General features: G+C 38.0%; 1 protein-coding gene and 1 long non-coding RNA gene across 4 annotated transcripts in view; one reads left to right on the forward strand and one right to left on the reverse strand.

The window, feature by feature from the left end:
- Window positions 1-25,288, forward strand: part of LOC110835321 (uncharacterized) — an 88,527-nt gene that overhangs the window by 13,001 nt on the left and 50,238 nt on the right. The window lies entirely within an intron of this gene.
- CrzR (corazonin receptor) overlaps window positions 1-25,288 on the reverse strand; it is a 73,874-nt gene that overhangs the window by 8,180 nt on the left and 40,406 nt on the right. For both annotated transcript variants that reach the window (XM_022075412.2, XM_022075414.2), the window contains exon 3: window positions 1,687-1,870. In XM_022075412.2, coding sequence (XP_021931104.1) covers window positions 1,687-1,870 — 184 coding nt within the window. The remainder of the gene's footprint in view (window positions 1-1,686; window positions 1,871-25,288) is intronic.

A 25,288-nucleotide genomic window follows, 5' to 3' on the forward strand; every position in this document is an offset into this window, starting at 1 on the left:
GTTGAATTTCTTGTTTTTACCGAGCTTTATGGATACTGACAACAAAATTTGTTAACCTTCCTCTGTTGTAAATTGTCAGATTTTATGAACTCCGGGAGTTCTGTGTCTCAAATGTTCTGCATAATTTTAATTAAGCCGCGCGCGAGCAGTTTTTCACACAGATTTGTGCTGACGTCTCAATACATTAGTCTGTTGCGGAATTCCGAACCAGAAGAAATGTGAGCCCGAACATTTGTGTCGTGTATGGTCTGTTTCAATACTCTTTCCAAATCCTCTTCACTTTTGTACAAGTAAAGTGGATGCGTTCGGCAACGGAAACCAGTAAAGACTAGACACAGTAATTTGATTTCCTTATTATTCAAGCAGGTTTATAAATAAGACTCTGTTATATCTGTATGAATGTGTGAACGTTTGTCTACACATGTGTGTCGAATATATGGCACAAAGACGAGCTTTTAATTAAATTGGTTTCGTTGGCTCAGATTTGAATCTTAATGTACATTCACTGAAACACAGCATTAAAGTAAGACAAAATAGCATTTCTAAACGAACCCAAAATGCAAAGTGTTAGTAAGTATTATGAGATATCTGTTACTACACTATAATACTATTTGAAAACGTCAATTAACCTACAAGACCGGATAGCATCGTAAAAAGTAATGAATTGTCTTTCATTTCACTCAGACTTGACGTCATTTGTAGATAAACAATAACACGTAAAAAGTTAATTGATTCCGAAACAACGTCCTAAGTTGTTATTAATGTTCTTTGAAAGTGTTAATACACTCATTAAATCGAAAATGGATTGGATAAAATGTAATTACAGCGAATAAAAATATTAAATATTTTTAAGAGAAATTCAGTTTTATTATATTCCTTCCTGTGACTGGAATCAAAGCAATGTTGGTTATTAGCTTGTTTGGTTGGTGATAATTTAGTGTTTAGTGATTTTCTGACTTATGAAGGATGTGTGTTGTTACGACCGTTGCCATGGGAGTCTTTTTAAGGGAGGTCTATTATGTGCATGTTCTACAAAGCAACACATTATCGTGATCTCGATATAAGATCATATTTGAGAATGTGGTTCATGAAATAATATTATATTTATTAATTAAGCAAAGATAAGTTATGAGATTTTCTTTTGTAACGCACAATAAAAAATGTGTTTTTAAATACTGCGTAAATATTTTCCGAAATTTTTGACGGACGACTTTTTTGTGTTTCTCGATGAAAATAAAATTGGCTCAATTAGGTTTAGTATAATGAAAGGGGCTTTTAATGTAGTCTCAAGAGACAACACATAAAGATCCTTAGAGGAAGTCTAATTATCCCGGTAATTGAGTTGAGCAGCCTAATTGAAATAAGACATAAAAGTTGCACTTGTCTTTCGGGCTGTCTCTCCTGTATGAATGTTCCCAGATAGAATCCCACAAGAGGCAGATGTTCTATAGCATTTGAGTCTTTCAAGCCAGACTGATAAAGTAGGAGAAAACATCTCTGATACATGAGTTAAAATTCAAAAGAATAAAAAAGTGCACAGGAAATATCGATAAAAATTTTAGTATATTTTTTAAATCCCTGAAATTAGTTTACAACCTTCCGCCCCCTGTAGCAACTGTAAAGGGTGCTGGATGATTATCACGTGGGTAGATGTCAAAGGGCTAGTTTTATGTTGCCCGTACTTACTGGAGATGGTGATTATAGTAGAGACGTAAGTGGAAATGATAATGAGGAGAGGCAGAATGAACATGCAGACGAGACTGAACGTCGTGTACAGCTGCTCCTGCCATGGCTCTGTGTAGAATCCGAATGTCACGCACTGGTAGAAGTCTTCGTAGAATGGCCCTTTCTCCACGTGGAAGATCACCAACTGCAAACGAAAATTATTCTTAGAAACTGTTCAGAGTCGTCCCTTTTGTTTCGTAAGGGAGGAGTGAGATTTCAGGTTCTCACGGCTGCAGTGACTGTCTTGTGGGTTGTTGCGTCGTGTGGTCTGGTACAAGTTATGAGATGAGAGCCTCTGAAACGTCGGTAAACTTTTATCACACTACACGGCGCAACTACCCAAAAGACACTTATTCACCGTGAACATAATTCATACTGGCTTAAGTGTTTGTCGGTATGGTTGATTGATTAGTCTGTTACGTAGATAGTTTTCTTAATTAGTAATGTATCTAATTAATTTATTAATGACTTAGTTATATTTATTTGGCTGTGTGAGAAATATTTCCATGAAGATGTTCAATGTTTAATTCTGGTGGGTGTAGCTCATGTATGTGGTGAATATTGATTGATCAGTCTTGATAAATTCCTTTACTTGAATGAGTAAAAATATGTGCAACTACAATATATAGTTGATCTTACAAATCCGAATTTTAGGGGGTTCTGTAGCGGATAGCAGTACTAAATATATAATTTTGGAAGCACGTTCAATAGGTAAGAAAGAGATTCTTACTAAAAAGAGGAAATGTCTCCGAGGCTAATAATTCTTTATAAATTGTTCTAGATTGTTTTATTTGAAACTGCTTTTTTTTTAGAAACTTCGTCGAAATTTTTTGTTCTAACAGTGGGAAAGAAATTTAAAATTGAATAGAAATAGGTTATAAATATTTTTCATCGCATCTCAAAAGAAAATGAACTCTCAGGAACGGGGTACAAGGTAGATGGTTTATTTTCCAGCTCCGATAACAAGTTCTTTTATTCATTAGTGTAAGAAAAACTTTCAAAACCGCGCTGGTAAGCCTGACGATTACAATTGCAAATTAATTTACTTTCACATCTGCAAAAATGTACTTGGAACATGAAGGTCTCGCTGATTTGAGGAAATGTATGCGGTTCGTAAATTTAAGTCTGCGGAAACCCGACCATTTCGTCATGTCAACCAGTTTTAAGCGGAAGCGTCGGAAAGCTTCAGATTCCCAGGCTTCGGGGGATGTTTAAATCACGAGCCATATGTTAATAACGTCCTCATACCTGCTCCTCCGTGGAATTTATCTTAAAACTCTGAAACACATTTGTTCAGTGATAAATGTGTATGTCACAACATTTGAAAAAAGGGAGTCTGTAAAACACACTAGACAAGCTTTATAAAGTTCATATATTATACAGCACTCGTTGTGAGCAATGACTATTCCCTGACGTAAACTAATAGTCTAATGCATTTATTACATATAGAAGGGAAACCAATGTCCACCCGCCATTATCGTTTTATCTACAGGAATTTTTTATATATAAAATTCGGTACTGGAGTTTACACCAAAAGTTTTTGAGCGAATTTAATTTTGGTTCATACCCTTCTTCACGGTAGTCATAATTTTAACTTTATAAAGTTTGTCAAAAAAGTGTTCATGGTACAAAATGTTAATAAATAATTTAAGACCCACGGTGTTTATATGAAACAAAATTTGATTTCGTAAATAATTAAATACAAGGAAAGCATTTTGTTGCCTGTAGATGGTGATATCTGAAGTGGGATGTGATTACCTTTCAAGTGCAAATTTGTATATACAAGGCCAGCTATTTACGCAGAACAAGAAAGAATTCAATTAGAAAATATTAAGCTGGATTATTATCGAATATGCCCAACGTTTCGGAATGTGCTTCAGATGATTGTCATTGTAGCGACATGTCTTTCACTTGCCCCCCCCCCCCCCGGTTTCTTTCTATATTTTTGGGGCTCAAACCCAGGATACTTTGAATATTAAAGTTATGTAATAATCACCAGACAGTCTGATGCCACCGAACTTCCGCTCAACAATATGCATTGAATACAAAAACGACATTTGTCACTTAATTGTAGTTATATTTCCAATCCATGATTTTCAATAAAGTTATTATTATTATTATTATTACGTTGTTTATACAAATTACTCAGTGTTGTTAATCAAATGAAAGAGAATGTTACGTACTGAAGATTTAAGTCTAACAAGATAAACAAGAAATTTAAAGATAATTGTGATATCTTCTGGAAAGAAGTTACTTGAAAGAAGGAAAATGAAATATAAGGAAAACAAACGGACCATAAATGAGTAGATTATGACGATGTGAACGAAAGTGGAGCACCCCACATTATGTCCAGTTATAGGCTTTGATATTAACTGCGCTGAAAATCTAGGTTTCACTGCCAGACATCGAGTTATAAGATTTATTTTATTTTTAAAAGTAACGTAGTTTACGAAATTTAGAAATACGACCGAAAATGGCAAGAACATATGTAATGAATGCCATCATATATTATATCCAGATCAGTAATGGACTACAGACTTAGTGCCCGCAGAGAGGGGGGATTTAGGAAAGATTAAAGGATCACTAGCGTCTGCTATCTGAAGCGAGGATTAAGGTAAGAAACCTTGGTAATAATCAGAAGAAGACAAACATTAAAACGGCGTACAAATTCAGGATTATAGGAACCACTGTAAATTACAATAACCATTGTAATGTCCTAGGGCGACTAATAACCGAATGTCGTAGTTCAGAGCACGATTGCAGCTCGCTTGGAGACGCTCGTTTTATGACGTAGTAGGACTAATACTGTCCGGACAGAAGTGGGGAATCACAAATTCAAAATCCTGCGTCCAACTCACCTTACACCACATTTATACATAAAACATGTTGTAGAACTAGAACTTTCTAAGAATGTAAATTACTCATGAAACGCAGAACTTTAACTCTCTCTTTCGTTCCGCCTTGGTTCTTATTTTGTGGCCTGAAGTTTTACTAACTCCCTTATGATCCCTGTTAATTCTATACAAAATTAGACTTTGATTTTCATCAACAGAAGCATTTGTACGAGAAATTGTTTTGAGGGGCGATTGCGTGAGGAGATTATAGTGAAGTGAAGAGGGTCCATATTTCTAATTTTGGCATCTAATTACACTACTTTACACAATAAATACATTAAAAATGAAAGAAAATATTGTACTATAGCCCCGAAGATAGGGGCAGTATGTTCCTCCGAAACGCTGGTGTGTGCTTACAAGTCCACGTGGCGTTATTGCCCAGAAGGCAAACATCGACTCTCTCTTGTTAACTTTTGAACACATTTACATTTATATATTTATTTATTTACTACTTTTTAATGTGTTGCCCGCGCCTATGTTTAAAACTGGCTCGTGACCCTAAGAACAAAGTTGTTACTGGCAGAAAAGAAAACCACAATTTTATACAAACGACAAGTAGACCAAGAAAGACCTTATACTTTCTATTCGAAACCTGAGAGCTTCGCGCTAATGCCATATTCTTATTTTTCAACGTAAATATAACTTGTATTTAAATGTTGTAACGTTCCTTCGTACAAAATGTCGTATGTCCTAGGTTCATTCAATAATATTTTAAGAATTTATAATTACATTTTCCGTGTAAATGAATCAAATGATGTTATAAAAATAGGAATTCCTCCCCCAGCATAACATTAAGGGGCTGCAATAAATTTCGTTTGCATTCTGCATTGAAATACAGGAAACCGAAGCCAAGCGAATGGCAGAACTCCGTTTATAGTCGCAGTGCTTTATTTGATTACAGACTCTTTAAAGAAAGTGTTTGTATTTTGTTTTATTTGCATACCGCTATGTGAACTCCAAGCGTACAATTTTAAATCACACTACAGACGAATATATCACGATTTCCAAATATGAAATTACAAGAATCTTTCTACTGACAGTGATAAGTGATGAAAATATTTTAGAACAGGATGGAACAATGGCTCTAAACAAGTTATGTGCTGGTTGACAGAAAATGTTAAACACACCGGAGATGAGAAACATAAACTCGATATTTCGTAGCAAAAAGCACAGTGAAATAATTAAACTACAGAAGATAATATAACTTGAAAACGAAAGATCGACACGAGACGTTATCAAAGAGATCCTCGTATTGTGAACGAAGAAATTGTTCCAGTGTCTGGAAAATAAAAGACCCCACGTTTTTCTTACACCTCACTTTTTTGTGTACGTAATTATCTGAATCAATGATTCTGTAAATTAATAATGATAAGTTCTGATACGTCTTCCAATCTAATTGATGGATTTATGGAACTGGAATAACAATTACGAGGAAGTATACAGAAATTAATTATTTTATTCCTCGATAATTGTCTTTTAAGCTTCCAATATAAAGGCAATAGACGCAGTAACATGTGAAACTGACAAGTGGGACAGAAAATTAAAGGCATCAATGCGTACTTTGGCGCAAATATGTATTGTAACAACCATCTTTACGCTACACTCGCTGGGAAAAATAGAGTATACAAGTGAACCTCACTCGTAGCATGTCGCTCTATGACCTTGAACTACAGTATGACAAGGCCTAAGCAATGTTGCTAATCATATAAAAGTATTATAATAGTGTCCTTGCTTTCTAACTTCCCTTCGAAATAACATACTGACTTCACTCCATGGAGCAAAGTTCTTCTTGAGTAGCTGGTAGTCGCTCAGGTTATGAAATTCCTTGTATTTTATACAGCCCGAAGCTTCATAACCGTTTGTTGACGACAGCTGGTTATAATATTATAACAGATGGCAAAGGTAAATGAGGTAGGTCACGAATCAGTTAGTTAAAGGACCCAGACTGACAATATGAAATAACAGTAAGACGTAAGATGCAGAAGACCGATGTCATAATTGATGTCATCTCAGAATCACGTACATTTTTAAATTACTTTATTCCATAAGAGTGAAGATACTTGTGTTTGACATAAAACCAATTCAACACAATTCATACGTAATTACTGTGTGGGCCTACCTGTAAACTTTCGAGGCATCTGGCACATCCCCTGCCCATTAATGAGCGAGTTTTAATGGATAACTGACATCAACAACAATTTTCGCATTTAATTCCACTGAGAGAACGAATTTTATTACGAAGCAGTGGCCTGCTATAGGCTTAGATCTTTATTCTGCAGGGATATGTTGCACAGTAAACGAAAAACAAAATAAAATGTGTAGAGGAAATACAAGTGGTCGAAAGGTTTGATGAGAAGACTGTAATGAATATCGGAAAACAATTCATGTTAATTTTATGCTCTGTGGGAATTCAAAATACCATTATGAATCCGTTTTATGTCCGCTCTTGATTTATCATTATTTTAAAATTTGTTAGCTCCAGACTCGTAGGGATGTTTTTGTATGAAGTTACTTGCCATACTTTACGTTTACTTAACTTAATATACAATGTAGTGTTCTGATTATCCTACCTAAATGGGACCGAAAGACGATTGGATAATCGAAAATGTCGGATAATACGGAAGACTAATGAAAAAGCTTAGGATAATATTAACTAAATTTATAACTCAATTTTAGATATTATTGAAATACGAAAAAGTACAATACGCCATAAAATTAAAAAAATGTTACAAACAAAAATAGTATTTAACATAAATAGTTTTACTCAATGTTCCGTGACATACGGTCCGGTACGACAATCCATCTCGTGCACAGTTAAGCTTGCTTGTGGAATTCGTCTCAGAGTTCAGACGATTAGCCATCGTATTTTTGTCTCCGTCCCACTGTCATACGCAGACCGCCATCACTCCATTGCGGTCGACTGTGCACGTTCCTTATCGACGTCCGGGCCATCAGCCACAGAGCTGGTGGTTAGCCTAGGCAGTTTCCGGTCTTCTTCAGTCACGTCATCCTTCGTAGCCTTGTTCGCTTTATGAGGACGTCGTGTCACATCCACAGGACATGTGGTCCACGGACACTGCTTTCGAGAGCGTTTCACAGTGTTTACACAACTGTTTTATCCTCCGTGTATACTTGATTCATTGGCTGTTTAACGATGGCGTTTGAGCATTACGATTTCTGGGTTGTGCAACTCCATGTAGCAGAGTCCTTCTTGAGAAGCTAATAACACGCTGAGCTACCAAATAAATTTCAGAATTTTATTATTAAAGTGAATTGTATTTTAATTGTCAGTTTTTCTTATATTCGCAGGCAGTTAGAACATTAGTGATTATTCGTTATATTTCAAATATTTTTTCTTCTCTGGATGAATTGTTTTATATAATTCTTTAATTAGCTCAAAGGTAGAATATGCCTCTGTCGAATAAACTTGCATTAACTGACACGAATAAAATAAAATAAACAGAGAAAATTTGCCACTTTAATTTCATTGTTCGTGCATGGAGCAGATTCTTTCTTGAGAAGCTAATATTATGCTCAACTAGTCGAAAAATTATTCGCTTTTTTTGCAATCCGGAGGTTCATTACCGTGTTTATAAAAGCCCGCAAAAGGTATCGTCCAGCCCTGCGTCTCTAAGATCCCATCTACGCCTTCGTCCGAATGGTCTCTTCAGACTCCCCAGCCAAGATTTTGTGTCTATTTATCATCTCCCGAGTGCGGTAGTGTAACTGTCATACCAAAATATAACACAATTTAATATATGAAATAAATAAACATCAAAGCAAATAAGTTATATCAGACCGCAAAGAACGAAATGGAGAAAGTAATAGACGTGCAGAATTTCGTCAGCATTCATGCTCCCAGTTCGGGTGTTACGAGGGACTAGAACAATAATAATGGATTATACGCAGCGCACATTAGAAATGTGTCTCTGGCAGGCAAACTGGTAATTAGGCTTGGGAGGAAGCAGGGGAAGGCGCAGGGCTGCAAGTGTTTCTTGACAATTGAGTTCTGTTGTAGCTTCCAACTTCGTTCCTAGTCTTGGTTTCTCATTCAGAGGAGAGACCCAAAATTGCATAAAACAAAGAGACAATGAGAATATCTGGACACAAAATAAATAAATGTCTGTTAGTTGCTAGTAAGGGACTTGGGATGGAAGTAAACACAGAGGAAAATAAGCAGTATCCAGACATTTGTCAGGATGTTTGCTTCATTATGTCCAGTCCTCAATAACTGTTGATGAGGTGGCTTTGCCCCACGCGCCACTTCCCTCCTGCCTTGAAATAAGGCCTGGACACCCTTCTGCTTTCATCCTGGTGGCAATGTTTGTGCGAAAATGACCTAAGGTCACTGTTGGGCCATATTTTTGCGCAATATTGTCCTTGGATCACACCACTGCAACAGTGACCTACGTGATATGGCGTGAAGAACACCCATGGAAAGTCAGTATTTTTTCTAATGTCATTTCAGTTACGACCCTTCTTTCTGTGTCCTGTAACCGATGCTAGAAAACACACTTCTCCGTTTTTCCCATTTGTTATTTTGTTAACGTAGTTGAAGCGTCCTCAATTTACGAACCAAATGCCACAGCCCCTACGGGTTGTAATGGATCCCACCAGGCGGCATGAAATTACAAACTTAATGCTCTGTCGGAGGTTAGCTACTGACCCTGCAATTCATAATGTCGCTGTGACATCGGTAGTCATGGACCTCTTGTAGCCTCCGATCTGTTTTAAATTAGCACGTATCTTCACTTGTGCCGCGCTTTCTGTTCTGTGTAGCTAGTAAGTTACCCGTCAAAAATGACGGGAAAATCTAAATTGGTAAACACACATACTGCAGTCATAAATATTATTCCGTAAGGCTCAAAATCCCTTAAGAGCATCACCATGGATACGGTTGCAAACAAAAATGTTATCCCATAAGGCCCAAAATCCCTTAGGAACAAATGATAACCAAGCAACCAACCGACCAACTGAAGCTACGAACCAACATTTGCTTATGCAGATGAACAGAGGCAGAAAGGACAAGTAGCTGTGTGGAATACAGGAACTCAAGACATAACTCAGTATTTCCTCTGGGGCATAACATTCTTCTTCAGTAATCTGGAATTTATAAACGGTTATCTAGATTTTCAAGAAAATAGAGAGAAAGCTGGGTGGTTCAGACAGACTAACGCTGTGTTGATTATTTCATGCTAGAATGTGTTTTGCTTATTTTCAGTGCATTCCAAAGTCGCTTGCAATCTAACAAACAATTACGTTTTCAAACGAATAGCAAACTGTAAGGAGTTAACTTTTTTTGCTATATTTGAAGTTTTGATGACAAAAGAGAGTCTGCAGATCTTTCAAAGAACAGTGGCGTGACTTTAAATATTGGATCATCACCCTGCCATGTTAGGTCATGTGGTCTATCGCCGTAAACCCATTTTCGCTCAGGTTTGTACGCTATAGTAATTGATATTGATGCATTAACGTTGTGTATTATATTCATCAATTGAAAAGTACTTCCGCCTAGATGTTATATTCTAGATCGGCTAGACCTAGGACTACTGCTAAGAGCTTACACACTCTGATGTAATAGGGCATTACTGCAATAGGTGTTTCACTTCACTAAATATTAAAGAAACCGAACCGGCCTCTCAGAGGCTATTCCTGAACTACAGACGTAAAAGTAAAAAAGTAAAGTTTGTCCCACTACACGCCATGTAGGCGTTTGGGGTGAGTGGAGGTATAGCTCCTCTCTTCCTTGACCTCGGCACTAGATGGGGGTGAGTGGTCAGCATCACGCCCCGGCCGCCTTTACCCCCGGGAAAGGACCCCGGTACCCATTGTAGAGGAGGCTGGGTGGGCGCCAGAGCCGGTCTGGACGCAGAGGCTAGAGGAAAAAATCCTCTGCCCCCGTCGGGGATCGAACCCCGGTCGTCCAGCCCGTAGCTAGTCACTATACTGACTGAGCTATCCCGGTTCATGAACTATTAGATCACTATTCCTCAAGCTCTGGGGAGAGCGTGCTCTTGGTTTAAGCCACGACAAGCTACTATGAACATCCGAAACTTCCTGACACGACAAAGTTTAGTTTCCTTTGTGCCTTAATCACAATGCCAAGAAGGAAACAGAGAGTCAAGATTACGAAACAGTTTCGAGACCCCGGTTAATAGAAATGCGTGGCACACCAGCCAGTTTACCTCGAAGAAAAAATAACACGGTTTAAACACGCGCCACTTTATTTTGTGTCTTTGTTTCATGGATGTGATTTTGTGTCAGTTCGAAACGGCTTGGATTTTGCAACAGTATGACAAACCAGGCATTCATCGATGAAATGACGTTGCGGTGTTCGCTCCATTGTTAAACGTAAGCGTTACTCGTACTATGCAACCAAAACTAACCAAAGAAGAGTAACTATGGGCGGAGTCCTGCAAAAGACATCGTTCCTTGCTAGGTTACACCATTTCTGTGTACGAAACGTATTTGTTGAAAATGGTAAACAGTGCCTTACGGCTTTCTGTCATGACAAAATTCTCGTTAGCGTAAGGACAACCCCGTTTGGTTTTGATTGTTGAAACTAGGGGCTGTTGCCACTGGTGGGAGTTTATCCCATCACCCAACTTATCCTTTATGAGAAGAATTCTTTTGACTTATGCTATGCATTCACCGGAGTTCTTTCTGTGGTAGTACTGAGGACAGCATGCGCAGATGATTTCATATAAACCTTCTTCCCTACCGTTCCCATTCTTCAAGAACCCAAGATAAATAACGTGATCAATGGGAATTGTGAAGGGGGGTTGTTGAGGAACGCAGTCGTTCTGAATGCAGTGAAAAAAAATGGATACATTTCGTACGGCATATGTGGGCACGGAATACATTATAAGTGTAGTTAGCCGTGAGCTATTTTCGAGATGTTTTTGTGATTCTGCGTACATCATTGGAATTGAATTTTCGTTATTTGCAAATGAAATTTTTTTGTATGAGATTTAATCACACTAAGTAAAATAATGAATTACATTTTTATCCTTTTCCCTAAATATGTACAATACATATCGCAAATAAGTCTGAGTGAAAAGTCGTACTTTATTAACGAAATTTTTATTTGTATGCACACTTTCTGTTTCACGATTTGAATGATAATGGTCAATTTGAGCATGATATGAAGAAAGAATAGCATTGGTCCACCACTGACCTAATATTAAAGTTTAGCCATGGCGGCATACGAGATGATGAGAAATAACATCTCTATTGTGCGTTAATTTTATCGACATTGTGTAATAAAGCTCGAAAAGGAAGCTGTTGTGAGATTTCTACAGGAAAGTCTCTTGTGTACGTATAACTGTATGTGTTTTAGTACAAATAGATATATTATAAAGATAAAATAAACTAACGGCTTGCAAATAACATATAAATAATGTGTTTTATATTAGAGATGTTTATTTATTACGTCCATTAACAATACATCAACGATGTTGCCATTGGAATCCAGAGTCTGTACAATTCTTTTTAGCTGAATGCCCACTTCTTGTTCAGTATAATACCAGGTTACCCCTGTGAACGGACATCCGTTACCACAACTGATGTACCGGAATTTAAATTGTGTAAATTCAACTGCAATATATGCTTGTGTGTGGGTATATAACCGTCAGGTGCTCAAAGAGCCACCTGTCATTACATTTATGTGGCTTTACAGGCAAAGCTATTGAACATTAAGTAAACAGGATAGATAAAGTTAATTTATAACGCCTAAATTTATTAAAGTACAAATTGTTTTATGACGACTGTAATATGAATCGGTGACACCCAAATTTGGATAACAGAATGAGATCGCGATCTCCCTAATGACGGAGGCAGGAGGCATCTTTTTTTATTCGTCTATCAGACTACATAGCGAAACGTCCCAGAACACAGTTATCTTAAAAATTACGTCTGTTACATAATTCCTGATTCTCCAACCTTACTGTGCATTCAGATCATGGTGGCAGATTCTGAATGTAGTGCATGACTTTGTAGATTCTCCTAGTGGAATTATCTTAATCTCTGTCGGTCCTAGTGGGTGTATTTGCGCACGTATCAGTGACGTTGTAGTCGGGAGTCTTTAAACAAGTGGAACAAAGTGGAAGGAAATTAACCTCTAAAACTCCGGAAAACGGTCCGGTAAACACGTCTAATTTTAATGAAGCGGTTGTCGGACGTGTCATTGTGGTGGGAATATATTTCAATTAACTACATATCAGACTTAAAGTTTCACCGTTACTAACAGGATGTGTGCAGAATTCTTGCTTGTCCAACTAAGGCCTGTTTATCTCACACTCAAAGGGCCCCAGCGGAACAGTCACGAGTTTAAATTTGTAAATGTGAGGTTAGCTCGAAGCACAAGACAAGAATTAAAAGTGGAATTTTATTTTCAAAACGCGCCCTTTCCGATTTAAGACACCTTACTGGTCTTGATTTTCATTTCCCTTGGATAACACTGTTTAAATTAGGCCCTTGGAAAACGTACTGAATAATTGTTTTCCATCACATCTTTTCTTTACCACTTGTTGGCTCCCCTTCCGATTGTTCGAAGATTTTCCCATACAACTCCCAGTGCCAGTCCTTTATAACGGCTTCCTACCTGCCCCCACCCTCAGGCATTCACCCTGAAGGTGGCAACTGTAGTGCTTGTCGAAACGTTGGAAAACCAGACATAGATGCGGCGTATATCCGATAACCGAAGTTATGCAAAAAAATTCCAACAGCGAAAACCTAAGAACAAGAAAAACTAATTACTTATAATTATATTTCACTAAGCATAAATTAAGAGAAGTTTCACAACCGAGTCAGATCTTAGACCGCGCATCCAATATGATCCCATTTTAAATGTGTTAAATGTAATAAGTTACGAAAACACGTTCATTATTTATAGTTTTCAAACTGAACTGGAAACTACTGCATCCTTTTTATGGATATAAAAGCGAAAATTGTTCGTAGATTTAGCAGTGCCAGTATACATGTTAGATATCATAACATCAGTAATAATAAGTCTTATATTTATTTTACTGAAACATAACGTTAAAACGTAAGCCACACACGAACAATCTTTATTTAAACACAATTATAAGTTACGAAATTGGATACCCCTGTATTGGTGTTGCCTACCCGGAATTCTGATCTGCCAGAATGTTCTGTACTCGTTCTCCCGGTAATTGAAAATCCTTTAGCAAATTCCGACAAATTCCTGACTTCAGAATACGAAGCAAAGCTGTCTCTGCTCCATTTCCGAATTGAGAACGGTGTGCTGGAAGATATATTACTCAACATTTTGCGCGAGATAGTCGTGTGACAGTAAGAAATGGAGGATTTTCTCATTTACAGCAATTGTCTTAAGTAAGAGGAGATATTTTAAAGTGGATGTACTTGTTTAAACATTCACTGTTCAATATTTAATTTGATCTGTACCGACATCGTATCTTCTAAACGCCGTTCTGACTATAATCGAACAGCCTAGAAGCCTCAAGCGTCCTTTCTGAGCAAACTGTAGCTTCTCCAACGACTCTCTCTCCACCAGAACGTCTACAGAGCGGATTTATTAAGCGGAAAGGATCTATATGCAAATTCGGTAGATTCTCGATTAGAAAAGGACTGTCACAGTATTATCGTAGCTTTCCTGACTCTCACCAGGGAGCCACCGGTTTTTTATAAATCCTTACTTGTACACCATTTGTGTTAATTAGTTATAATATTGGACTCCGCATCTTTGGTGCTTGGTATTACGGGTTTAATTTAATCTTAATTTACATTAATTTTATACCTTCTTGCTGAACACGGAATACATAACCTCTGATGTTATAAAGCGTCGTTAAATAACCTACGAATTTGTCTACACGGGAACTCAAATAATTCTCATCGTCAAAGACGTATATTATATTATTATTACTTTATTAGTAACATATTACTTTGTTGAATTATTTATCCCGCCGAAATTTGAAAATGGGATCTCGTGAGTATGAAACAGCCACTCAGTCCCGTCGTTTGGCCCTATAAATACATTTACAAAAGCGTTGCTTGAAATAAGAAAGTCGATTAATTATTCTAAGGAAGTTCAATCGAGTTTATGCCCTCGTGGTTTAGATTGTTTGCAAACACAAATCTGAAATTCAGATACGCTGTAGGCAAAGTTCAAATCTACGAGCTTTGCAGGTCGGCTCCTTCCTTCGACTACTAACTGTTCCTACGTTTTGAATCCTTTTGGTGTTCTTCTTATAATGGGCTAATGGTGAAAGACACCAAAGGCTTTATTAATATGGATGAAAAAGGACGAGCAGTGAGAGATGTAATTATGACACTGGCCAAAGGTTATACCTCAAAGGTACGCGGGGGTAGTTTTATAATTAATAACATATAACACCTTGGATACCTAAAGGATGCTCTCAAAAAGCCTACAAATTTTATGTGGGAATTTAAATACTAAACTTTTAGCTCGAGGCGTGTTGTGCGTTATAGCAATTTGCTTTTCCCTTTGTTCTCCAAGTTCAGTGTTAAAATAGCATTCACAAATGGATTTAATCAAACACTGAACAGAACAGTGAATTTTTGAACGTATAATAAAGTCCTCAGATGGAGGTAGTTGTTAGTGGCATGCGAATTGTGTTCACAGGAAAGGTTAGAAATTTCCCACCCTCGAATAGATGGGCGAATATACGTAACCCATAAATATTAAATAAGAATTTATAATTTTTATTAGGTACAATGAACATTCTCTGAGCGTAATACAATAGCCTTCTTTGAAGCTGCAAACTACTTTATCCGATTAAAACAAACGCGGGTCAATACCGAATAGAGTAATACATGTAACGAGGTTTTCCGAATAGAGGCCTCTAAAATTTTGAAGGTATTTTAAAAGTCATTTTATCAACCGCATTGTTCTGCCGATCTACTGGAATCTGAGTGACCGTATTTAGGTCAGATTGAGGTCACGCACAGGTCACCGTCATGTCATAGTCACGGCAATATCAGTCCGTGGGTTTTCCGAGTAGAGACTCTTAAATTTCTCAAGGTCATTTTTTCAAACGCATATTTCTGACGATCTGCAGGAATCTAAATGATAATAGTCATGTCAGGACCCTGAGGTTCATAGCCGTTTTGTGGAAAGTCGGTCACTTGAACGTATATTGAGCCAGCTAAATGAAGTCTACATCCTCACACTACTTACCTGAACTCAATTTTAATATTATCTTTTAATTTACACCTAGGCTACCCAAGATGATTATTTCCTTTAGGTTCCCCCACAAAAATTTCTGTGCGTATTTGTCGAATTCCAATTGGAGTTGTATGCTATGTTATCCTAGCGATATCTAAAAGGATATATGTATCTTAAGACAGGTTGCTCTGTGGAAACAGAATTGTCGCTCATATTTCCCCACGTTAACAATTGCATTTGTCTACAAAGTCTTGGGTCCCTTCGTCTAAGGAACTTTTACCTCGAATCGCAATTTTATTTGCACAATTTTCTGTTTTATTAGTAACCACTAGGGCATTTCATAGTAGAATTCAAGAACAAAGCGCAGAAATCCCCTGTGAAATAAAAACCCGTTTTTTTAAACTGGAGACACGATATTCGCTGTGGGACTTTGCTTTGTTCTGCAGAGAGAGCGCTCTTCTGCGTATCCACAGTGACTTCCGTGGCGAAAAGTGCAATAGCAAGCGATCGTTTCACAGTGTACTTTTATGATTTTCTTTACGCATAGCGTAGGGTAAAACCCTAATAGACGTAGTATGACTATTTAGCCGTGGGCGCAGTTCTGCTTTTAGAATTGTGGGGGCTGCAGAGTCAGGGTGGAGAGTAGTTTTAATGCTTATTTATATGCAGACAGCCATGTTGAAGAAAGTCCGATAGATACCCAGCAAGACATGTCACAGTGTACAGGGAGACAAGAACAGCATTTCGAATTATTCTAAGAATTTCTATATGTTGTTTCAACAAACTTCCATTATCGCCTTCCATTAAAATCTCTATGAAAGCACTGAATAAATTCACTAATGCCAACGTTTAAAATCAGAGAAATCCTTTGGTGGATTCAGCGCCAAGGGTGGGGCGAGGCAAATCCAGCGAGCGAAAAATAGGTTCTGTATCAGGTGCACTGTCAAGAAGAAAGTACTGTCTGTAAGTGTGTCCCAGACTTCCAGGGCCGCAGGGTAACTCTGCTTTACGGTAAAATGTTGAACAAATAAATACGGAAAGTTGTTGCAATTCATATGTTTCCAATCTCAAGTTTTGTACTTAAATTCGGTGATCTAAATTGACTTAATTAATCAGTTAATTTGTTAATCAGTCAGATACTAATTCAGTTTAATTATTATTTAGCCAGACAGACTGTAAGTTAATTAGTTTGTTAGTCACTCATATAATAACTCATTCTATATTTCTGTCAGTGAGCACAACTAAAAACACATTTATAGCCTGACTTTCGGAATAACGCGGACAAACAACGGACATAAAAGTCGTTTTCATGCATTGTATCATCACTAGTATTACAGGACAATGTCAGTGGTGTAAATAGACTGATTGCATAAGTAACGTATCTCTATGACTGTCGCTTGAATAGGCCCATATGTTACAAATTATCATCCGGCAGATTTCGCCGGCACGTGTCCTAAGCCCGGACGTGCAATGTTCCTAATTATCTTCATAACCATGAAGTTTGTCACAGCATTCAGTCCCCTCGTATTCTAGGTCTGTGATTCATACATTTGAAATTTCGAATCCTGCAGAAGTAACTGTTGTTTAAAGCATGAGTCTTCGTCAATGATCCTTGGATTTTTTGAAAAACTAAAACACTAATGTAACCTAAACAGTGTTTAAAAATGTTGTTCGCATATCGAAGTAAATACAAGATCAGCCAGTTGCTGATATGCAGCTGGACCCGAGCTGAGTTGGAAGGTTTTAGTTGACCTGTTCTCCTAGCTTGTGTTATATAAACTGGTCGTAATTTGCGGTCTGTTACTTGGTGTAAAACGTGACGAAGCTAATGTGGGGTTTTAATTTTTTTGTAAATTTGCCTAAAAATGCATTTTCGACGTGTTTCAAATTATTTTTTGTGACATTAACATGTATTTTCTTTCTGTTCATGTTATTGTTTGAAGTTGCGGATCGAAATATTACTGTCAAATTTCTAGCACTTCTAATTCGTATGTGGAAGGTCCAAGGCTCTAATGTAGCTACGGAGATAGCCCAACCTGATAATGAGTTGGTCGTTTTTGAAATATACTGCGATGCTTTGTTCCAAGTAATTAAACATTTTTCTACCCCTCAAGGTCTTATACCATAATCAGTGCATTTATCAGGGTTTCAAGCTACGTAATAAAGTTTCGCTGCTGCACAGAGACGTGGGCGTGTACACGGAGTTTTTTTGCATGGAAAAACGAACACGTAGCAGGCGAATCAACAAATTACCTCCCAAAATCCTTTCTTGCCTCCCAGTATTTGTCGTTAAGTATCATTCACACTTTGCAAAGGGATCCGAATACATGGAATTACTCCAGTTAAGTTCTTCAGAATTCTGTTCCTTCTATCCGGACCCAATTTTCTAGATCCATTCCCCGGGGTGACATTTGGAGGGTGAAGAGGAGAAGCCCAAGAAGCTGGAATCCTTACCACACATCCTTATGACCTAATCTAACTTTGCGAATACTTTGTATCCTTGATACTTTTTTCACGCTAATCCACCGATATTCTCTAAAAGTTCTTAAAGATTTTTCAGTTTTCTCAAAGCTTCTCAGAACACTTTTCCCAATGGGAAAAAAAAATTGGATCAAATTATGTCTGAACGAGCTATTGGAGCACGTATATATGAAACCAATATGAATTTATGGCACAGGATTTTACGAGTACAAAATTTTTATTGAAAGCCTGAGAGGAAGAGACCACTCAGACAACCACGGCGTTGATAGGAGGGTGATAATGAAATGGATAAATAGTGTAGGAGAGAATGAGTTGGATTCATCTAACTAAGGATAGGGACCGGTGGCGGGATTTTGCGAACAAACCTTCGGGCTCCGTGAAAACCGAAATCTCTTGGACTAGCTGAGCATATCCTCAGATTTTCAAGAATGACTCTGTTCCATGGAGTTAGGTATGTAGAAGGTTCATTATTGCCTTCACAGATGTCAGTCGTGTGCCCTGCATTAAACTACTTTAATCCAGTACTTACCTACCTACTTATCACCCTAACGATGGAGGTAAACGAGCACATCTATAAACACCAGTAAACTTCTACGAGAATATACGGAGCAGCAACTCGGAAGACAGCCATCTTTGAACCTCAAATCCTTCTCAGTTTATTCCGGTTATCACTTTCATATTCCACTGCTCTCTCTCTCTCATTTACATCTTGTTTACGCCTTATACCTCTTATTTTACATTTCTTTCGTATTTTCCTCTCACTCTTATGGTTTATTTCATGTTTCTGCAAGTGAGCCAATTCCTCCGTGTGCGGTTAGAAACCGAAGCTCCGTCGAATCGATTTCCATTCGTGCGAGACCGATGATTCTCGTTCTGATCAACACACTGTAGAATTCCACCTGTATTTAATCTTCAGCTACTACAGCGACTAGCCGCCACGGTGGTATAGCGGTTAGAACGCTGGCCTTGTAATCCTGGGGTCTCGGGTTCGATTCCCGGCGGTGCCCGAATTTATAACTTGGGTTGGGCAAGGCCGTGGTCTAGGCAACACGGAGTTTTCCTCCGGGGGCTTCCCCGGTTTCTCCGTGGCATCCCAACAATTACTCCATTCACACACAGAAGAAGGCAATGGCAAACCACTTCTGGATCATCTGCCAAGAACGTATATGAACAGGTCCCAGTCCGAGAAAAGGATGGAAGGATCCTGTTCATATGGACGTGTCGTCAGACAGAACACTAAATAATAATAATACTACAGCGACTATGCTAACCACGCATATAACTACTTAAACACAGTTACCACACAAACTACACTCCATAACAACGAAAGTATATTTTGGACACTGCGCGTCATTTAACCTTGCCACTTTTGTGCTCTATATGTACTAGAATCAGGAATCCAAAAGTGTCTAATGTGGGACTAGTGGCAGAAACAGCGACACTGGAGAATGTTATTCTCCACACACTTCGGTTTTTGCTTGCAATTCATCACCCCGCTAAAGCCCCAAGCTCATCAGCCAACGTCCCTGAGATATGCGATACGCTCGGCCAATCAACGCTTTGTCACAATCTACGTTCTCAGTACTGACTCACTGCTCATCTGGCAACTGGCTGAACATCGGAAAAATAAGGAAACTTTATGTACTGCAAAAAATAATAGTTACAAGAAGTTTCTAAAAAAAATATTTTAAAAGTGTCAACTCAGCCGTCTGTCCATCTACACAATTCCGGGGAAACGGCCATATTTTTCCGAGATCCTAAAATATCAAGCCAAATTTTTCCGATTAGAGGCCTTTAAGAAGCCCACTATAATAAAAGCGTGTTATTATCGCCTAGTAGGACTACTGTAGCCACGGTGGTCTAGCGGTTAGAACGCTGGCCTTGTAATCCTGGGGTCTCGGGTTAGATTTCCGGCGGTGCCCGAATTTATAACTTGTGTTGGGCAAGGCCGTTGTTTAGGCAACACGGAGTTTTCCTCCGGGGGCTTCCCCGATTTCTCCGTGGCATCCCAACAATTACTCCATTCACACACTGAAGAAGGCAATGGCAAACCACTTCTGGATCATCTGCCAAGAACGTGTATGAACAGGTCCCAGTCCGAGAAAAGGATGGAAGGATCCTGTTCATATGGACCTGTCGTCAGACAGACAGACAGACCAAAAAAAAATAGAAAGAAAGAAAGAAAGAAAGAGGACTACTCTGTGAACGGTTATAATGTGCGTGCGCGAAGATTACATTGCGCAAGCAATATTCTATATCGTCGTAAACAGTATATTTACTTAAACTAGTTAATAACATAGAAACAAATTCATATTCAGAAACCATAAGTTATTTTTTTAATAAAATTGTATACGCTGTACCCGAAGTAGAACGCAATTAAGTGAGTTCACTTTTCATTACAGGGCTACTAAGTTATATATTATACTTTGTGGCGATTTTCATACCCATGTTCACAAAAATCGATCAATATGAAATGCTGATATTTGTGACTTAATTGGAGGAGAGATGGGACAGACGCACAGTGGGTTCAGAATACGGAATCATAAAATTTATTTCCTGAAATTAAAGTTGACTGTGCCTGGAACTCATAGCTCGCCTCTATTTGATGAAGTGAAATTCGCCTGCGGGATGAGTGTACACGCATAATAGACGTGTCGGAGAAGTTGCCGGCCTACCACGGCTAACCGTTGTAACCGAAGTAGCCTCCTTTTGATGAGATTGACGCTGGTAATTGCATGTTTATTTCGTGGCACAAATCAAGTGTTTATTTAGCGTTTGAAAATATTTTGTGATATAAAGTTCCAGTAAGTGATGGACTTTTTGAAGGCGATTATGAATCTTTGGATTACAAAATAATAGGATTATTTTTTAGGGTAAGCATTGATCTTATGTTTTTATTTCTTTGGTTAGATTCATGCAAACCTTTTCAATTTTTCTATTAGTTTTGTGAAAGTTCAAGAAAAGTTTTTATTATTTATTTGACAACTTTAATTTAACAATAACGCACTGGCGTGCAAAATGGATTAAAATTCTGATACCCTACATATTCCAACGAGCTGAGTCCCTTACAAAACGAATTATTACTAAATGATTCCATCATTTAGCTTCTTCACACAATAAGGGCTTGATAAAAACTAATTTCTGTTATCCATAAAACGACATTGAACGCCTGGTCGCGAAAATATGTTTTAAGGAAATTCTGTACATTATTTACCTTATATATTTTAAAACTTCGACACTGTAGTGGTGAAGCTTCTTAAAACTCACATCTGTTGAGAATAAAAAAGTAAAACGAATTATGTAGCAAATACATCGGATATTTGAATTGAATCTTATCTCGATAATGTTGTGTTAATGGATTATCGAACGTCTGCACAAATAACAATTCGAACATATTTGTAATGAGAAATATAGTCGTATCTCATACCACAGATGTAGATCTTTAAGATCTGTTTTTAGTTTAACCAGAAGGAAAATATTTCATTGTATTAACAGTACTGGGTGGCGACCTCCAACCGTGTCTGCTGACGTCATTAGAAATACAATATACTGCCGAATCAAACAATACTACAGAGAATGATCCCCTGTCCCAGTAAATGAAATATGTGCCTCTCTTTATGGCTATAGCATCAGCGAATGCCGAATATACATTAACGTTACGGCAGGAGCGTGACACTAGGCCCTATTGTGCCATGTGAATCCAGTCCACAACATCACAACCTGTCGTTTAATATTTATTTTAATATTATCCTCCCATCTAAGTATAAGAGGGATGCGTACACAGTGTTAAGCGTCCTTCATCACCCTGATGATGGAGGCAGTAACAGCCTCTGAAAACGTGGTTAGTTTCAACGATATTATACAGCGAAACATCCCAGAAAACAGTAATCTTTTTTTAGAATTGTTAAATTACAGCTAATGGGAAGTAGATACAGAGGAGGGCCAAACACGTAATTGAATGAAGAACTGTTGAATAGGTAATAATAGGTTGAAGGTCCTACTGAATGAAGTATAAAAGTCTCGTAGAAGTTGACCGAGATTTCAGAGGTGCGTACTGCCTCTATTATCAGGGAGATCATTGCCTTTGGTCTAAGATTTGCGTTCTGAGAGGCGACTCTTAGATTAAAATTTGCTTTTCTTCTTACTTGAAAATAAAACAGAAAAATATATCGTTAAGTAAAATTACAAGACCGAGAAACCTCCGAGAAAGGGGAGAGGTCATGGCCCGAAAACGGACCGAGGCACCATAGATGAAGTAAAATTACAAATGAAACAAATGAACTCCGCGTACGACAGCCCAATTTACGTCCATGCCTTTATAGTGATATCGATATGTCATTTTACACATCTTCCTATGTGACGGATACTTTCTATCTAATTCGAAGAAAGTCGAAGTACTTACGATGTCGTGGCTTGTCAGTTTTTCCTTCAACATGATCTGGCATGGAACTATTATTGTGCTGAAGTTATTTCTGAATGTGTACTTATTAAACAATATTAAATAAGACTTATTAAACGGAAATATATCAGCAAGCTATTCTTTCTCTTAAAGCAGGTCAGTGGTTATTAAATATTTATTTAACGACGTTTCGTATTTCGACCTCCATTCTGTGAGGCGTGTCGCGAAGATGTAGTCCTATTTACGGAGGAGTTTTAAAGGAACACATTGTGCCGTAAAACCTGACGTTCCCTATAAAATTCAATTTACCACCGAAGTTTAAAACTTCGGTCATGAATAATAGTCGGTACATTTTCATTGGTAGAACAATAAATTCGCAAGTTAACTTCGGACTTACACAGTATAGAAGTATAGAAGAATGTCTCTGCAGTGATATATGAGCTATAATAAAGAACGTACGCAAGTGGATGAAACGTTTTAAAAAAGGAAAAAATAGTTCACGTCTCAATATTCAAGCATAAATGTTTAAGACTTAACAAACGTTAACAAGAAAACACTAGTAATGCAATTTTTCAGGACAGAATAATAATCACAAGACAAAACGTAGTTCAATTTGACGTCATGGGTTTTCTTTCAATAAGATTTGTGAGGATAATATTTCAATAAATTACATTACTGTTTAAAGAAAATGCGTTTTGTCATCATTAGATTGCATTGTTTTGTGGGTTTGGACGTATACGACTGTAGATTTCCGATTTTAAGTGTTGTAAAGTTTGCTTTCCATGGAAATGTGAGGTCTTGCATGCATTGATCCTGAAGCCGTATAACAATGAGTAAGCTGTTTTAAATTGTTTATTACAGCATTGTTCCGTCGTACACGTGGAATATTATATTAATTATATTGAGAAACATATGAACTTAATTATAAATATTAGATGAGGTAGCTTACAAAGTTCATTCCTCCAAGTTACGTAGAGAAACGAGAATAATTAAGGCGTGCCCGACTTTAAGAATAGAATACTGTCTTATGGAAAGAACTTTATAATGCTTAGCGGGTTAATGCAAGCCATAAATGTGCAAGTTTAAGTTAAGAGTCGCGGCAAGCACGCAATGGGCTTTCGGACCAAGACCGTCCATCTTATCGCGGATCCGAAAAGGGGGAGGAGCTGGTCTTACGTGAAGTAATCGGAATCATAACTTGTCTGCACAATTTATTACAAAAAAATACTCTCCCACACAGACTGAAGCTCTTGAAATGCCTGCAGCTTGGTGGTTTTACTCAGATCTTACCTATCTCGGTATAAATACATTCAGTGTTAGAGAACATTGAATACAAGTAGGATTTGACGTTCTCGTGGCGGCATATATGCGTTGTAGCGCCATCTAGTCTGGAAGAAGTTCACCGACGTTTCAGACATTCTTGTTGCCTCCACCATCAAGGCGATCGCCAATACCTCTCAAACGTCCGTAAACGTTTCCCAGACAACACGGCGCTAGATGCCAGAAGACATCCAGGTATTCTATTAACTGTTGTGCGTACAAAATAATCCTATAAAAGAAAAATAAGAAGTTGTTCGGTGTTGGAAAAGAGAAATAGAAAAATCTGACTTGAAACGGGCGCCACAGTTCGAAGTGAAAGTGCGTGGTAAAATATTCATTAACGAATGATTCTGCAGTATGTTCAAAATTGACGTAACTTGCCATTAGAAGATGCCAATTTTTACATTTCTGATCCTGTTTATGAACATCTGAATTTAACTATTTGATCTGTGGGCCTAAAGCAATGGCCTTCTGACCTGTGTTGCCATTGACATGGCTGTAGTAACTAATGACGTAATCAATAATCCCTCAAAATAAATTTGAACTATTTTCACCAGTCATGATGCAGGCATTACTAAAACGGATGTTAATTCTTCAATGAGACACATTACATTGAGGTTCTTCCAGAAGCCCAGGGTCATAGGAGACCCCGGTTATTTGACAAAATACCAAAAATATAAATTCATTAACGCTGTTTCAAATAATTTTATTACCAGTCTTAAGCGTCGAAGTTTATTTGCCTAGGGCGAGCCGTTACGACGCTGCAATCTTTCTATTATTACAAGTAAAAGTTACGTCGATGTTGCACTTTAACATGATAGCGAGGGGGGGGGGGTTGCGTGTCCAGGGTAGGAGGAAGTGGTTGTGAAGGAGTCACAGATTCTACAGGAGAAACAAAGTGAACGAGACCAGGATCACAGCAATGACAAGCGATCTGTCATGTGAACGTGGCAACATTGCAGAAACATTTTTATTATTGATAACATAAAGAGTTTAGCGCCGTCGCTACGCGACGCTACGCTAGACGCCCGGTGTCCATGTGTTCGATGGCATCCCGATGTTCATCTGCGCCAAATATGCCGTCTTATTTGTCCGTCGCAAAGCTCAGCGTCGGTTTCCCACTACCGTTTTAATGACTATCCTGAGGCTGACCTGCGCAAAATATGTCTCTGGCGGCGGCGTAGTGACGCTCGGCTCCGCTTTTTTAGGAACCGTCGAGATGTGCCCGCCCGGAGGCTTCTAATGGCGTCATTTGCAGTCTTTAATAGACGTCTCAGTGCCCATTGTCGCGACTGTCAGCTT

This window comes from Zootermopsis nevadensis, unplaced genomic scaffold, assembly GCF_977971745.1.
Source record: "Zootermopsis nevadensis isolate Lab colony 2312 unplaced genomic scaffold, Znev_1.0 Znev_ptg000061l, whole genome shotgun sequence".
Lineage (NCBI taxonomy): Eukaryota > Metazoa > Arthropoda > Insecta > Blattodea > Termopsidae > Zootermopsis > Zootermopsis nevadensis.